General features: G+C 48.5%; 1 protein-coding gene across 1 annotated transcript in view; it reads right to left on the reverse strand.

Moving 5' to 3' along the window:
* Positions 1-15,925, reverse strand: part of BOK (BCL2 family apoptosis regulator BOK) — a 216,712-nt gene that overhangs the window by 155,116 nt on the left and 45,671 nt on the right. The window contains exon 2 of the mRNA XM_086944009.1: positions 3,046-3,174. Within this exon, the coding sequence (XP_086800135.1) occupies positions 3,046-3,174 (129 nt within the window). The remainder of the gene's footprint in view (positions 1-3,045; positions 3,175-15,925) is intronic.

Below are 15,925 nucleotides of genomic sequence, written 5' to 3' on the forward strand. Positions count from 1 at the left end.
GTCTCCCTCTCTCTCTGTCTCCCTCCCTCTCCCTGTCTCCCTCCCTCTATCTCCCTACCTCTCCCTGTCTCCCTCCCTCTATCTCCCTCCCTCTCCCTACCTCTCCCTCTGTCTCCATCCATGTCTCTCTCTCTCCCTCTGTCTCCCTCCCTCTGTCTCCCCCCTCTCTCCCTCTCTGTCTGTCTCCCTCTGTCTGTCTCCCTATGTCTGTCTCCCTATGTCTGTCTCCCTCTGTCTGTCTCCCTCTGTCTGTCTCCCTCTGTCTGTCTCCCTCCCTTTGTCTCCCTCCCTCAGTCTCCCTCCCTCAGTCTGTCTCCCTCCCTCAGTCTGTCTCCCTCCCTCCGTCTGTCTCCCTCCCTCCGTCTGTCTCCCTCCCTCCGTCTGTCGCCCTCCCTCCGTCTGTCTCCCTCCCTCTGTCTGTCTCCCTCCCTCTGTCTGTCTCCCTCCCTCCGTCTGTCTCCCTCCCTCCGTCTGTCCCCCCCTCCCTCTGTCTCCCCCCTCCCTCTGTCTCCCTCCCTCTGTCTCCCTCCCTCTGTCTCCCTCCCTCCATCTCCCCCTCTCTCCCTGTCTCCCTCTGTCTGTCTCCGTCTGTCTGTCTCCCTCCCTCCTTCTGTCTCCCTCCCTCCGTCTGTCTCCCTCCCTCCATCTGTCTCCCTCCCTCCGTCTGTCTCCCTCCTCCGTCTGTCTCCCCCCTCTGTCTGTTTCCCTCCCTCTGTCTGTCTCCCTCCCTCTGTCTGTCTGTCTCCCTCCCTCTGTCTGTCTGTCTCCCTCCCTCTGTCTGTCTCCCTCCCTCTGTCTGTCTCCCTCCCTCTGTCACCCTCTTCCCTCTGTCGCCATCCTCCCTCTGTCTGTCTCCCTCTGTCTGTTGCCCTCTGTCTCTGTCCCTCTGTCTCTGTCCCTCTGTCTCCCTCTTTCTCCCTCCCTCTGTCTCCGTGCCTCTGTCTCCCTCTTTCTCCCTCCCTCTGTAGCCCTCTACCATCTGTCTGTCTCCCTCGGTCTGTCTCCCTCTATCAGTCTCCCTCCCTCTGTCTGCCTCCCTCCCTCTGTCTGCCTCCCTCCCTCTGTCACCCACCTCCCTCTGTCTGTCTCCCTCTGTCTGGCGCCCTCCGTCTCCCTCTCTCTGTCTCCTCCCCTCTCTCTCCCTCCCTCTCTCCCTCTCTCTGTCTTCTCTGTCTCCTCTGTCTAACTCACTGTGTCTCCCTCTCTCTCTGTCTCCCTCTCTCTGTCTCCCTCCCTCTCCCTGTCTCCCTCCCTCTCCCTGTCTCCCTCCCTCTCCCTGTCTCCCTCCCTCTCCCTGTCTCCCTCCCTCTGTCTCCATCTCTGTCTCCCTCCCTCTGTCTCCCCCCTCTCTCCCTCTCTGTTTGTCTCCCTATGTCTGTCTCCCTCTGTCTGTCTCCCTCTGTCTCCCTCCCTCTGTCTGTCTCCCTCTGTCTCCCTCCCTCTATCTCCCTCCCTCTATCTCCCTCCCTCTATCTCCCTCTGTATGTCTCCCTCCCTCTGTCTGTCTCCCTCCCTCTGTCTGTCTCCCTCCCTCTGTCTGCCTGTCTCCCTCTGTCTGTCTGTCTCCCTCACTCTGTCTGTCTGTCTCCCTCACTCTGTCTGTCTGTCTGTCTCCCTTACTCTGTCTATCTCCCTCACTCTGTCTGTCTGTCTCCCTCCCTCTGTCTGTCTCCCTCTGTCTGTCTCCCTCCCTCGGTCGCCCTCCTCCCTCTGTCTGTCTCCCTCTGTCTCCGTCCCTCTGTTACCCTCCCTCTGTCTCCGTCCCTCTGTCTCCCTCCCTCTGTCTCCCTCCCTCTGTCTCCCTCCCTCTGTCTCCCTCCCTCTGTCTCCCTCCCTCTGTCTCCCTCCCTCTACCTCTGTCTCCCTCTATCTCTGTCTCCCTTTCTCTCTGTCTCCCTTTCTCTCTGTCTCCCTTTCTCCCTGTCTCCCTCTCTCTCTGTCTCCCTTTCTCCATCTGTCTCCCTCTCTCTCTGTCTCCCTATCTCTCTGTCTCCCTCTCTGTCTCCCTCTCTCTCAGTCTGTCTCCCTCTGTCTGTCTCACTGTATCTGTCTCCCTCTATCCGTCTCCCTCTATCTGTCTCCCTCTATCTGTCTCCCTCCCTGTCTCTATCTGTTGCCCTCTGTCTACGTCCCTCTGTCTCCCTCTGTCGCCCTTTGTCTGTCTCTCTGTATGTCTCCCTCCCTCTCGCTGTCTCCCTCTGTCGCTCTCCCCCCTCTGTCTGTCTCCCTCCCTCTGTCGCCCTCTGTCTCTGTCCCTCTGTCTCCCTCCCTCTCCCTCCCTGTCTCCCTCCCTCTGTCTCCCTCCCTCTTTCTGTCTCCCTCTGTTTGTCTCCCTCTGTTTGTCTCCCTCTGTTTGTCTCCCTCTGACACCTCACCCAAGCTTCCCAGGCACACACACAGCCGCACCCAAGTACTTCGCAGGTCTTTAAAAGACCATTTACTGGGAGACGTTATGCAATAGAAGAGGCATAGTGAGACAAAGCTTTCAAAGGAATGCCTCCTAATACAATAATAGCGAATAATAACTTACTTTTTTATTACATTAACAGTGAATAATATATTATTATTCGCTATTAGTGTAATAAAGAATGGTTTACTTAAATTGTAAGTAACTGAAAACAAAGAAAGTGGTGCGGCTGTGTTCCTAGCACTGATTTTGCCACCTCTGAGGCTATGGGTTAAAAAAGGTAGTACCAGGGGTAGCAAGGGTCAAGCCAGAGGTCGCAGGTGCGACCCTTGGCGACCCGTAATAACGCCCTTGCAAAATATGCAGTTTATAGTAAAATATAGCAATACAGATAATTGTTAGGAAAAGCATCCTAACAGCTTTGCAAAGCAGCAGCAAAGACCCTGTGGTTAAAGTGCACTCATATTTTGAAGTATCGTGAAGGCGGACCCTGACGGTGGACCGCAGTCCATGAGAGTTGGTGTGTCAGGACAACCTAGGGCTATTCTTAATTCTGAACTGTGCACCAGCAACCACTGTTAACTACAGGGACAGACACAAGTAGACTCACTTCCCACCAATCTGTTTCCACACTGTACCTGCTGAAAAGATCTCTGTGGCAACAGCTAGAAAAGCGTCGGAAACCACAGTCTCGGAGTTCAGGGAGATGTTGAGCTGCCTTGCAATGTTCCGATAGACGTTGGGACGAATGTACTCCAACTCATCCCCTGGAAAAGAATAAAATGAAGAATTACCTGATGCAAAGGGACAGTCACTTGCACATACACACCACGACAGGGCAGGGCCACTCGAGCAGCTCACAGGCGGTTGTGAGAAGACTGGATAAAGAATCTCTTGGTTGATGGAAAATACTCTCGAATGGGGTCAAGATGTATTGATGAACAGTGACTATGTAGGCTTACTGGGGTATTTTTATGGCAGAGCTTACCTGTGTTGGAGGAGCAGGAGAGAGTAGTGGGCAGGAGTGGGAATTAGTGGAGCTGGGTGAGGAGGAGAGGCCCCCCACTGCAATGATGAAGCACTGGTCGAGGAAAGGATGTGAGAGGGGGATATCTCTGGAAACGAGCTTGGGCTCTGTTGGCTGAACAATGTAAATGTGAGAGGTAGGGCCCCATCAGTCTCTTGGTGCAAAGAGGGAAATTCTTCCAAGGCTTGTGTTTGCTCCATTGCTTATGGATGCACCAGTGTGTGAGAACCTTCCAGGACAGGGGTCTGTCCTTAGCTGGCTTGAGGCGCCAATATTTCAGGGCAGAGGTCTGCCCCATTGGCGCATTAGTGGTCAAAGAGGTTCTAGGGGAGGTCCGGCTTCTTTGATTAAACAGTGTGAGTTCAAGAACTTTCCTGGGCTCAACGAGTAGGCCAGGGTGGCAGTGAGGACATTCCAAGGCAGGAGCAGTCTTCACTAGTGGAATGCACTGGTGACAGTATGTATTGTACAAGATGCTTCATGACAGTTCCTGAGCCAGGTTCACTGTAATAGGGCTTTTGAGTAAAGAATGTGAAAATAAGGTTATGTTGACAATAAAGAGGCTTAGCATTGTATGAACGCAGAGCTAAGGGTTGGATGTGTACTAGGCCGTTCAAGCAAACCAGTTTGTGTCAGTCGCCCTCAAACTGGCTATCGAACAGTTTCATTTTGCAATCCGACTGCTGTACAAAATGAACATTTGCAGGGTGTAAAAAAAACTCCCGCCTCATGAATATTGAGGCTGGAAGCATTTCGTGACACCCTATGAATAACTGTGAATGCAGCGGTGGATGCCTGTAAGAAGCAGTAGACCACTATCCTAGAATTCACATTATTTCAAAGGCAGTTTTTAAGTTGAAGCTGTCTGGTTTGGTAAAGACATCTTGGGGATATTCGTAAAGCTGATCTAGGAATACATTCTGCCATTGTTTACCATTGACTTAGGCGGTTTGTAACTCACATTTCCTTACTTTCTATTTGCTAGCTTGGTTTGTTTTAGGCTGTCCAGTTTGAGTTAGTTAATTCCGTGGAGCATAGACCGTTAACTATATTCTTGTACAGTGCTCACTTTCTGTAAAAACAGCTTTAAAGTTTGTTATTTTCACATTTGCTGTGCATTAAATGTCAAGCTTTGTATTCTGATGGAGCTTGGTGTTTACCCTTCTTTCTCTGACTTCAAAGAGAGAGGCTTTATCTTAAAATCTGGGGATGTAGAAAGGGAGGACTCTTTCCCTCTGGGTAGGGGTTTCCAATCTTTTTCATTTACTCTCTGTGCCTCTGTCACAGCTTATGTGTTTTGCTAGTGCTGTGACACCTTTGGATACTGTGCGCTCCAGAAAATAATTTTATTTACCGACTAAAGGCTTTTGTTCTAGCACAAAACATTTAAATGAATTATGCAAATATTTCTGAATTAGGAAAGCACAAATTAAGCATTTTTGTCTAATTCTGAAATGTGCTGGAAACAAATATTTAAATACAATCAAAACAAATCGGTACACTAAGTGGTGCCATTTCCACAGATTATTGTTTGTGCACTGTATAGTTGTATCAGTAAAACTGTATGTCTGAAAATGCAATGGTCATTTCAATTGAAAATGCGTTGTCTGTAATGGCAGTGCACTACCACACCCTGCATACTCCATTCTTCACCACTCCACTTCACTCTACGCCCCTCCACTCCACTGTGACACTCTTCTTCACTCTATGCCATTACACACCAATCTACCCCACCCTATTCCACGCTACTTTAGTCTACTTTGTTAATCTACACCACTCTAATCCAATCTACGCCACCCTGTTGCCCTGTTCCCCACTCTACTCCACACTACTTCACCCTACAATACTCCACTCTACGATACTTTACTCTATGACACTCTACACCCCTCCACTCTACTCCCCCCATTCTACGCCTGTGTAGGACTCTTCATGACACTCAATGCTACACTATGACACTGACTCTACTCTACAACATTTTACTCCAATTTACATTTGGCCATCCACTCTATATCACTCTAATCTTTACCACCCCACGCAATGACACGCCACTCCACTCCACTCCACTCTACCCCACCCCACTCCACTCCACTCCATGCCACTTCACTCTACTTCACTCTAAACCCCTCCACTCTATGACCCTCCCCTCTACGACCCTCCACTCCACTACACCACACAACACTCCACTCCACTCTACAGCACTTTGCTCCACTCTTCGACACTCAATGACCCTCTACTCTACTACCCCCCACTCTACTCTAAAACTCTCCACTCTAATCTATGATACTCCACTTAACCATTCTCCACTCTACTACATTCTACCAGACTTCACTCTACAATACTCCACTCTATGACACTCTATGCCTCTCCACTCTGTGACACTCTGCTCTACTCTATGACACTCCACAACACTCTATTCTACACTACACCACTCCACTCTTTGTCACTTACTCTACAACACTTTACTCCACTCTACGATACTTTACTCCACTTTACATTAGTCCACTCCACTCTATACCACTCCACTCTACACCACCCCATGCCATGACACGCCACTCCACTCCATTCTACCACACTCTACTCTATCCCACTTAATGGCAATCCATTCCACTCTACGGCACTCTACACCACTCGATACCACTCCACTCAATGACACTCTACTCTATTCTACACCCCTCAACTATATGCCTTTCCGTTCTATGGCCCTCCACTCTACGACGTTCAACTCCATGCCACACTACTCCACTCTATGCCACTCCACTCTACAATCCTCAACTTTACGATCCTCCACTCTACATCCCTCCACTCTACAACCCTCCACTCTAAGACACCCCACCCCACACCACACCACAACACTCCACTCTATGGCACGCTGCTCCACTCTACAATACTGAAGGACCACTCTACACCTGAACATCTACAACATTTAACACTATGCCACTCTACCCTTGTTTGCTCCACCCTACGCCATTCGACTCCATGACACTCTATAACGCTCCACTCTACGACCCCCCACTCTACCACAGTCCACTCTACGATACTCCACTTCATCCAAAACCATGACACTCCATGAAACTACTCTTCTCCACTCCACAACATTCTACTCCACTCTATGCCATTCCAAGACACTCTACTCCATGCTATGCCTCTCCACTCTATGCCCTTCCACTTTACAACACTTTACTCCACTCTTAGCCATTCCACTCTACACAATTCCCTCTATGCCACTCCACTCCACGTTACTCCACTTTATGACACTTTACTCCACTCTGTATTACTCCACTCAATGCCAGCCCATGCCAAGGCACACCCCTTCACTCTACGATTCTCCACTCTAAACCACTCCACAACACTCCATTCCATTCCACGCTATGCCTCTCCGCTCTATGCCCTTCCACTTTACTCCACTCTTAGCCATTCACAGAGAGAGTAGACTCACAACACTTGAGGGCTGAGCATGGCCTGTAGGCAGCATCCTAGGTAGGCGCGAGGCGGGCCGGGCAGGCAGCAGAAGGCGGGGCAGGGGCGGGGGAGGGGGGGAGGCTAGTAATAAATACAAATGATTTCAAATTATGGCCGGTGATGGACTTCAGACAGTCCTGCGTAGTAGCGTGGCTGGGCGCTCAATGCGCATGTCATGAACAATTCAATCAGGGCATTGGTCCCCACTCCCCACCCTGGAGAAGGCGCTGACGCGTCGCGCGTACCCCTGACTCACCACCTTTTTATTTAAAAAGCCTCAGAGGTCCCGGCCGGGCCCGCGCACAATTTAATTAAGTCAGAGGCCCGGCTGGGGCCCGCGCTAAGCAGAAGTTGTTGCGCACCATACATTAATGAAGAGTGGGCACCACTGAGGCTCGGCAGGGGCCCCCGCCCAGGCGTGCAATGCATGCCTTGTGCACCATTTAATTTATTAAGAGGCGGGGACCCGGCGTGCTGTGCACACTGTGCACCATTCAATTCAGAAGTGAGGGGGCCCCCTGGGGCACGGGCCCCCCTGCAACGCGTGGGCTGCAGGGGCCTGTGTTACGCCCCTGGTTAGGAGCAAGTGTATAAATCATTAAGCCATCTTATGTGGTGTAGAGAAAAAGGTCAAAGGTGAACAGCAGTAAGGACATTGACACACATTAACACGCCAATTGGTCCATGTTCATGGAATTTCTATTTAAAAAAAATACACCTTTATTTTTTGTTTATTTCAAGATTAAGTTTTCTTTTCCTTTTTCTATATTACTTAGAAGTAGCTTGAATACTTTCATTACTACACAGATGTACCAAACCCAAACAGATGCACTGTACCAGAATAGTCTACCATTTAGCCAGTGTTTATTGGAAGATATCGAAAGCCATGTTTGCTGGACACATCTGGTAAACTCGTCTGGGTTTATTGAAACTGTTGTAAGTGGGTATCACACCCTGCAGCCATGCACCGTGTTTGACAGATGTGGCATATTTACCCAATTTATTGTTTACCAAACAGGCCCACCGAATGTAGATTGTCGCCCTATGTTGCCACAATCTGATTTGGTGGGCGTATGTGGTAAACATGAGATAGAGCCTCAAGTCCTCACGTCCATATTTGGAGGTCCTGAAGACTAGTTCTCGTGGCTATGGCCGTGGTGGGACGATCTCAGAGACGCGGATCCAGCATGTTTGAGAGACATGTATGGTAAGCACTGACCATGGCCGCGTTTAATATCCATGTTTGATTAACCTGCATGGTATATATGGACCCTGGTGCTCTAAGACTCTGGTCTGTGTTTGGTAGCGGTGCATAGTAAACACAAGTATGGATTGAAGTGGCCACGATCACTGTTTGCTCGACAACTCTGATGTATACAGACAATCCCTGCGCCTGTGGAGAAATAAGAACTGCAGGCCATGTTTAATGTACCTAAATATTAAACACAGACCCCTTCCTTTGTGGTGTCAGTCCATGTTTCTGGGATCAGTGCAAACACTGTTTAAATGGCCACATGGTAATAGGTTTAACAGTACAAAGCATCACCCACTGACATTTCAAATAAGTGACATCATAGTTCTCGACCTTATCATTGAACATTGGTATTCTCCCGGCATAATTACACTCTTTACATTGGCAGTCCGTGATAAGTACACCATCCACCCCATATTTTCTTCAATTTTTTTAGGGACATCCCTGAACCTCGTAAATTGGTTATTCTTGGTGCGCACCAATCAACACCACTCCGCCAAACCTCCAAGGAGGGGGTTCAGGACATTTCCAGTAAAATCAAATCAGGTGTTTGTAAGCGCAACTACTCACCCGTAAGGGTCTCAAGGCGCTGGAGGGTTTGGGGGGGTTCGCAGGTTCCAGTCCATCAAGGAGGGGTCTGTCGAAGAGCCAGGTTTTGAGGTTTCTTGCGAAGATGAGGAGCGATGTTATCTGTCTGAGGTAGAGCGGAAGGTCATTCCAGGCTCTGGCCGCGCGGAAGGAGAAGGAGCGGCCTCCTGATCTGGTCTTTCTGGTGCGGGGGACTACGGCGTAGGAGAGCTGGGCTGATCGTAGGGTCCTTTGGGGTGCGTGGAATTTGAGCCGGCTGTTCAGGTATGCTGGTCCGGTGTCGTGGAGGGCCTTGTGAGCATGGGTTAGCATCTTGAAGGTGACTAACTTCGATGGGAAGCCAGTGGATTGTGTGCAGGTGCTGGGAGATATGGCAGTGTCTTGGCACGTTGAGGACCAGTCTTGTGGCTGCGTTTTGGATGTTCTGTAGCTTGCGGGTGAGGTTTTTGTTTACTCCGGCATAGAGTGCATTGCCGAAGTCGAGCCTGCTGGTGACCAGGGCATGAGTGACGGTCTTTCTGTGTTCGAGGGGGATCCATTTGAAGGTCTTCCGTAGGAGGCGGAGGGTGTGGAAGCAGGAGGACGAGACAGAGTTGATCTGGCAGTCCATTTTGAGCTAGGAGTCCAGGATGATTGCCAGGTTGCGTGCGTGGTCCGTGGGGGTGGGCTGGCTTCAGAGGGCAGGGGGCCACCAGGTGTTGTTCCAGGCATCTGGGTTTGGGCCCATGATGAGTACTTATGTTTTGTTGGTGTTTAGTTGTAGGCAGCTGTTTCCCATCCATTTGGCAACGGCTTCCATGCCTTGTGGAAAGTTGTGTCTGGCGGTGTAGGGTTCGTTGGATAGGGAGAGGATGAGCTGGTTGTCGTCTGCGTATGACACGATGTTGAGTTCGTAGGTTCTGACGATGGGGAGCCCTGGAGACATTGAAGAGCATAGGGCTGAGGGAGCAAGCAATGTCCTGCTTAGCCCCTAAGGATGTTACCCCTATGAAAATCCTCTCTGAGAGGGTCATGCCAATTCACTTTAAGAGACCCAAGAGCGCCTCCTGAGGGCCCAAGTCAACTTAGTGGCCCAGGACCTCCGAGATCTCATGGCCCACCCCACTCCAGAAGGGTGTCAAGGTCTGGCACAACAAGGCCACATGATAGAAGTCAGCAGCTGGGGTGGCGCAGCGTGCGTATACGGTCTGCTCCGCAAGGCCCTTCCTTTTCAGTCATTTAGGGCACAGGTATGGTTATGGAGATAGTTACTCTGGACCATCTGCAAGTGCGCCGAAATAGCCAGTTCCCTTGGGACTAGACATGCCTTCCGCCAGTCCTCATCATCCAGATCACCAACCCAGCCTTCCCACCTATGACAGAGAGGCAAGAAAAAATTTGGCATGTTGATCATTGGGGACCAATAGAGCACAAAGATTGCATCCCTGCCCAGACACCCAGTCGTGAGTTTTGCCTCAAGGGGGCTGTATTCAGGGATCTGTACATCTGTTGGGAGGTGAGCCAGCAGAGCATGGCGCAGTTGTAGTTAACAGAAGAGTTGTGTGTGATATAGGCTGTATTGGTCCCACAGTTCCTGGAAGGACATCAGGGACCTCTGCTGGTTCTCCAGGCAGGTAATACCAATCCAATCGCACTGAGAAAAGCTCACAAGGCCCGCCACATGACCTAACCAGACACCACGCCACAGTGGTGTCATGTCTGTGAGGCTGCGAGTCCATTGAGTGAGACTCAAGGCCGCTGTCCAACAGAGTAGCATCAATTGAGTGTAGGAGGGTGCTGTTGAGGGCAGGGGACGGCCATGAAGTAGAACGAGAAGCCCATCAAGGCCTATACCATGCAGTTTGAGACAATACACTATATCATCCCAGCCCCAGGTAAACCATTTGTTAACAGGGACTAGGTGTGACTCAGGATAATACCTGTAGAGATCTGGAATGCCGAGGCCTCCATCAAACAGTGATATGTAAGCCAAGGCGAAAGCACACAGTGTCACCCACCTGCCCTGACAAAGGATGTCAATTCCGAAGTTAAGGAGCGAATCCACGTCTGGGGAATAGGATGAGGGTAATTCGCCAAAACACATAGATATCAGGTTGGGTACATCATTTTAAACACAGCAATGGTAAATGGCAGGCGTCTCCACTTGCATAAGTCTCAGTCCAGCACTGATGATAGAGGGCAAAAGTTGAGGGACCAGGAAAGGTCTGAAGGCAGGAGATGTTGATCCCCAAGTACATAAAGGAGCTTTGTTTGGTTGGGATATCAAACCATCAATGTTGTTCGGCCGCATTCCCAGCTACTGTCACCAGAACAGATTTGCTGGCAGATTCCTCAGCATAAAGTATAAGTACACCAAGGCATTAGGACCCATCGCCTGTGCTCACTAAGTAAAAGAAGGACATCATCTGTGTATAATGCGATTCAGTCTTCCATACCACTCCCCACCTCACCAGCCCATCGCATCTCATCAAGCCTGCCAGCGGCTCTACGGCAAGAGAGATGAGTTGTGGGGACAGGGAGCAGCCCTGGCACATTCCCCTGCTGATCATGAAGTGTAGTGAGAGAATACCATTTACCCAAACTTGAGCAGTGGGGGTATTGTGTACAGCAGCCGCACCAATCGCCGAAAAGTGGGTCCAAAGCTCGCCCGTTGAGGTACGGTCTCAAGGAAGGACCAGGAACATGTCAAATACCATTTGGAAATCGACCAGAAGGAGAGCCAGATCGTCCTCCAGATGGTGTATTTGGGAGAGGGCCAGCTGCACTCTCCGAATACAGTGGTGGGTTCTCCTACTCGGCAAGAAGCTGCATTGGTCCGGGTGTATGAGGTATACAAGAGTTTGACTAAGCATGGTCGCCAACACCATCGCAAAGATCTTGATGTCTGTGTTGATGAGGGAAATCGGGCAATATGAAGAGCAACAGTCTCAAGATGTCCCACTTTAGTTATAACTACATTCGTGGCAATATCAAGGTTTGGAGGAAAGGAGCCGCACTTCAGCACCTCAGTATAAAGGGCAAATAGATGCAGAGTCAAGAGATCTCTGTACCATTAACATTTTTGTATGGGAAACACATCAGGGCCAGAGGTCCTACCGGATTGAAGATCAGATATTACCTGCCCAACTTCCTCCACAGAGGGTGGCAGGTCCAGCTTTTGGGCAAAGGAGGACTGGCTAGATGGCAGGGGCACATCTCTAAGTGGGTGGTCAAGCTCACCCGGTGGAGTCGGGTGTGTTGCGTACTGTTCCTGATAAAAGGTTGCAAACGTTTCAGCAATTGAAGGTAGTTCCTCACATAGGTTGCCAGAGGAATCTTTAATGGCTGGGATCACTCTGTTGCAGTCCTCCTGAATCGCTAGTAAAGATAGCAGTTTGTCCAATTTGTCTCCTAGGACGTATGCTCTCTGGGTAGATGCCCTCCAGCATTGCCGCACCTCCTGTAGAGAGACCTGATGCAGTTTAACCCGGTAAGGAGTCACCAGCTTGCTGCCCAAAATCAAGGATCTGGGCCTCCAGTTCCGTCACCTGTGTCTGCTGTTGCCGCTCTGTAATTTTCCGTCCCTACATGTAAGTTTCATATGTGCTTCTTCGGCTAGTGTCCATTCATGCACTTCCTTGAGCCAGACCGGCAATTTCAGACCTCTCTGCCCCATCCATGTTATGGCCACCCTACATCTAGCTAACACTAGCATTAATTGTAGTAATTTATGGGGCAGTATCAGTTCCTTAGGCTTCTGTACCTATGCTAATAGGCAGTACAATGGCTCTGGCCTCAACTGAAGGCCAGTAGCGTCACTTATTCTATGGACAACTCCCGTCCAGAACCGCCTGACCACTGAACACTCCCCTGCCAGGTGAATAAAATCCGTGTTTTCTGTGGCGCATCTTGGGCATCTACTATCCCTGTTGTGTGAAATGCTTTTTAGTGTTACCGGCGTTAGGTAAGTACGATGTAAGAAATTATAGTGTGTTAGTTTAAATCTAGTACTGCAGGAGACGGTGCTTGTAAGAGCGCCTATGTATGCCCACTGTTTCTCTTCTAACTGGGTGCTTAGGTCTTTCTCCCCGGCTGCCCTAGACGGTGGCATCGGGGGCGTGAAGTCTTGTTTCATGGCTTTATATTGTAGGGAGACCATTCTACGACCAGTTCTGCACGTGGCTGGTTTCTAATATTAAGTAAGATGTTGAATAGTGTGCATGAAATATATTTGTTGCATCACCAATTTGAGCACCATAGGAAGTCTATTTTGGTCTATCACAACACCCAACATTTGAGGCATGTTTTATATTTGATAAGTCTTGGCATTTCTACACAAAAACGCGGTTTCCTCAATGTGCCTCAAGCTTCTCCTCCCTCACTGATCCTCACCAAAAACTTTCACAAAAGAACAAAAATATTATGTGGAAGGACTAGTGCAAATTGATTTAGCAGTGATGACATCATTTGCTTGATACCATAGCTGGTGTCCTACTGTACTGCTGAGTTTCTTTTACATAAATCAAACACTCATACAAATAAATGCTGAGGTTACAAGACATCATAAGTCATTAAAGGGGGAGTTGTGCTTTTTGGAGTGACATAGTGTAATACTTTCCTGAACTGTGTGTCAACTAGGTGGACTGTGAGATGGACTGAGATGCAAATCCGTTTTAGCTTTCTTTGGACAAGGGTTCCTGGAAATGAGGCTCTGCGGTCGTGAGATGGCACTTTTACCACTTCCCCTTGCTCCTGTACACAATAGTACTTGATACACTGCAGAACTAAGGCTGCCACCTCGCAGCAAGTCAACAGCACCCGAGCCCTGAGCGTTTCTATTACAAATCATTGCAGGGCGTGTCAAATCAATTGATTCACTGGAAGCCGCCCATGCCTGCCACTCCCAGAACACCGGTTGTCCAATGAACAGCAAAGATTAGCAAACTGTGTTCTGATGAGCGGAAGAGAAGTGCAACGGTCTGCAGAACATGGCCCACTCACTCTCATGCACAGAACAGCCCACAGTGCTCACTGCATGCACTAAACACACCCTCATTACCTCTACCTCTTCCTCTCCTTTCTTCTTCCAGTACTTTCTAAAGTGAGCATATGTATTTCTTCTACCCATAAGTCACTATCTCCCCAAACTGTCTTTTGTGTTTATTAGTTCCTATGGAACTACTTTCTATAAATTGTCCCACTCCCATTTGAGTTTCCTGTGTTATGTGTATTTTCTTCCGACAGCTGTTTTAAGGTTGTTATGCTACTTTCCATTGTGTTTATGATATGAATAAGATTAGCCTTGTTGGAGCTGACATTTATGGATGTGCAACCTGCTTTCTTGTGGTGGATGGCGTTACAGGGTGGATTAGTGTTCAGCAGTGCAGCCGGCCAGCGGGGCAATACATTACTGCGCTGCTTGCCTTCTCCAGTGACCCACCTTTTCAGCATGTGCGGGTTTGAAGAAGGAGCATTTCCTCGTCCCTATGGAGATTTTTCAGCCATGCTTCTTTGAATTAGTCATTTTTTAGGTTGAGCCTACTGGACAGCGCATGCACTATTGTGGCTTACCAAGTACATAGATGGCCTTGGACCCAGCCCACTACTTATCATTAGTTGACTTTCCTGTCACTCTCATTTGCATGCTTCTTATTCGTGTCTCAGATTGTCATTCCGATAGTTGTCCCTCCCATGGAGCATTTAATCTTTTCTGTTGCTTTTTTTGGGTGACATCTCCGCTTCCACTGCTTACTTTTCAAGCATTACTTTTTTCTTTTCTGTTAAGCACTAAATGAGAGTGCATGTGTTTTCAAACTGTCAAACTTGTGTACTTCTCTATCCCTTCACCCCATGTTGATCTCGGTCACCAGAGTGCTTCTCCCAACCCCTCCCCGTTGCACTCACCTGTGTGCTTCTGCCCGTTGCCCGAGCAGTCTCTGTATTTGCTCACTCCTACCCACACCTGTTGTATTGCTTTACCATCCACCCTCTGTTGCTTTCCCGCACCCTCCACTCTCCCTGTGTTGCTGTGGCTTCCCTACTACCCGTTGCTTCCATTCCCGATCCCCCACACTTTAAATTATTTAAAAAAAAACAAACATTTTGTGTGTTTTATTCTATTTTTACTTACCAATCCAACTTTAATCGGTCACTAACAAGAAACAAGCATTTGCAATGCAATAGGTCTCGCATTAGGAAAGTTTGAGCTATTGGTATTGTAAATGACACATTTTTTATTTATGTGTTGGTTTTGAAAATAGCGAAATTATTAGCTTTGTCATTTACAATGCCAATAGTTTTAACTTTCGCAAATGTGACACCTACAGCATTTGTAATGCAATAGGTGTTGTATTTACGTGACTTAGATGTATTGATATTACAAATGCCAATGGCTTTTAATTTTTTTAAAATAATTAATACTTAAATAAAAGCTATTGTAATTTATAATGGCAATAGCTTAAACTTTTGTAAATGACTTTTGTGAAGATTATGTTCAGTGTATTATATTTGACGAAAATCCAAGAACAGAAGTGAAATATTAAGATCTTTTTGTGACATTTGTAATAAAGCTTGAAACATTGAGAGAACATATTTGAACCAGTTGTTGTTGAATGGTTGCACAGATTGATGCTGTGGTGGCGACTAGTGATGCTGTGGTAGCGCATAGTGATATTGTGGTGCTCCCGAGTGATGCTGTGGTGCCCCTGAGTGATGCTGTGGTGTTGCGATAGATAAAGTGAGTGCGTTAGATAGATACATAGAGTGAGTGCGATAGATAGATACATAGAGTGAGTGCGATAGATAGACAGATAGATAAAGAGAGGGCGATAGATAGAGTGAGGGTGATAAATAGATAGATAGAGTGAGGGCGATAGATAGAGTGAGGGCGATAGGTAGATAGATAGATAGATAGATAGATAGATAGATAGATAGATAGATAGATAGATAGATAGATAGAGAGTGAGGGTGATAGATAGAGTGAGGGCAATAGATGGATAGATAGAGTGAAGGCGATAGATGGATAGATAGATAGAGTGAGTGCGATAGATAGATGGATAGATAGAGTGAGGGCGATAGATGGATAGATAGAGTGAGTGCGATATTAAGATAGATAGTTAGAGTGAGGGCGATAGATAGATCGAGTGAGGGCGATAGATAGATCGAGTGAGGGCGATAGGTAGATCAAGTGAGGGCGATAGGTAGATCGAGTGAG

This window comes from Lissotriton vulgaris, chromosome 11, assembly GCF_964263255.1.
Source record: "Lissotriton vulgaris chromosome 11, aLisVul1.2, whole genome shotgun sequence".
NCBI classification, from domain to species: domain Eukaryota; kingdom Metazoa; phylum Chordata; class Amphibia; order Caudata; family Salamandridae; genus Lissotriton; species Lissotriton vulgaris.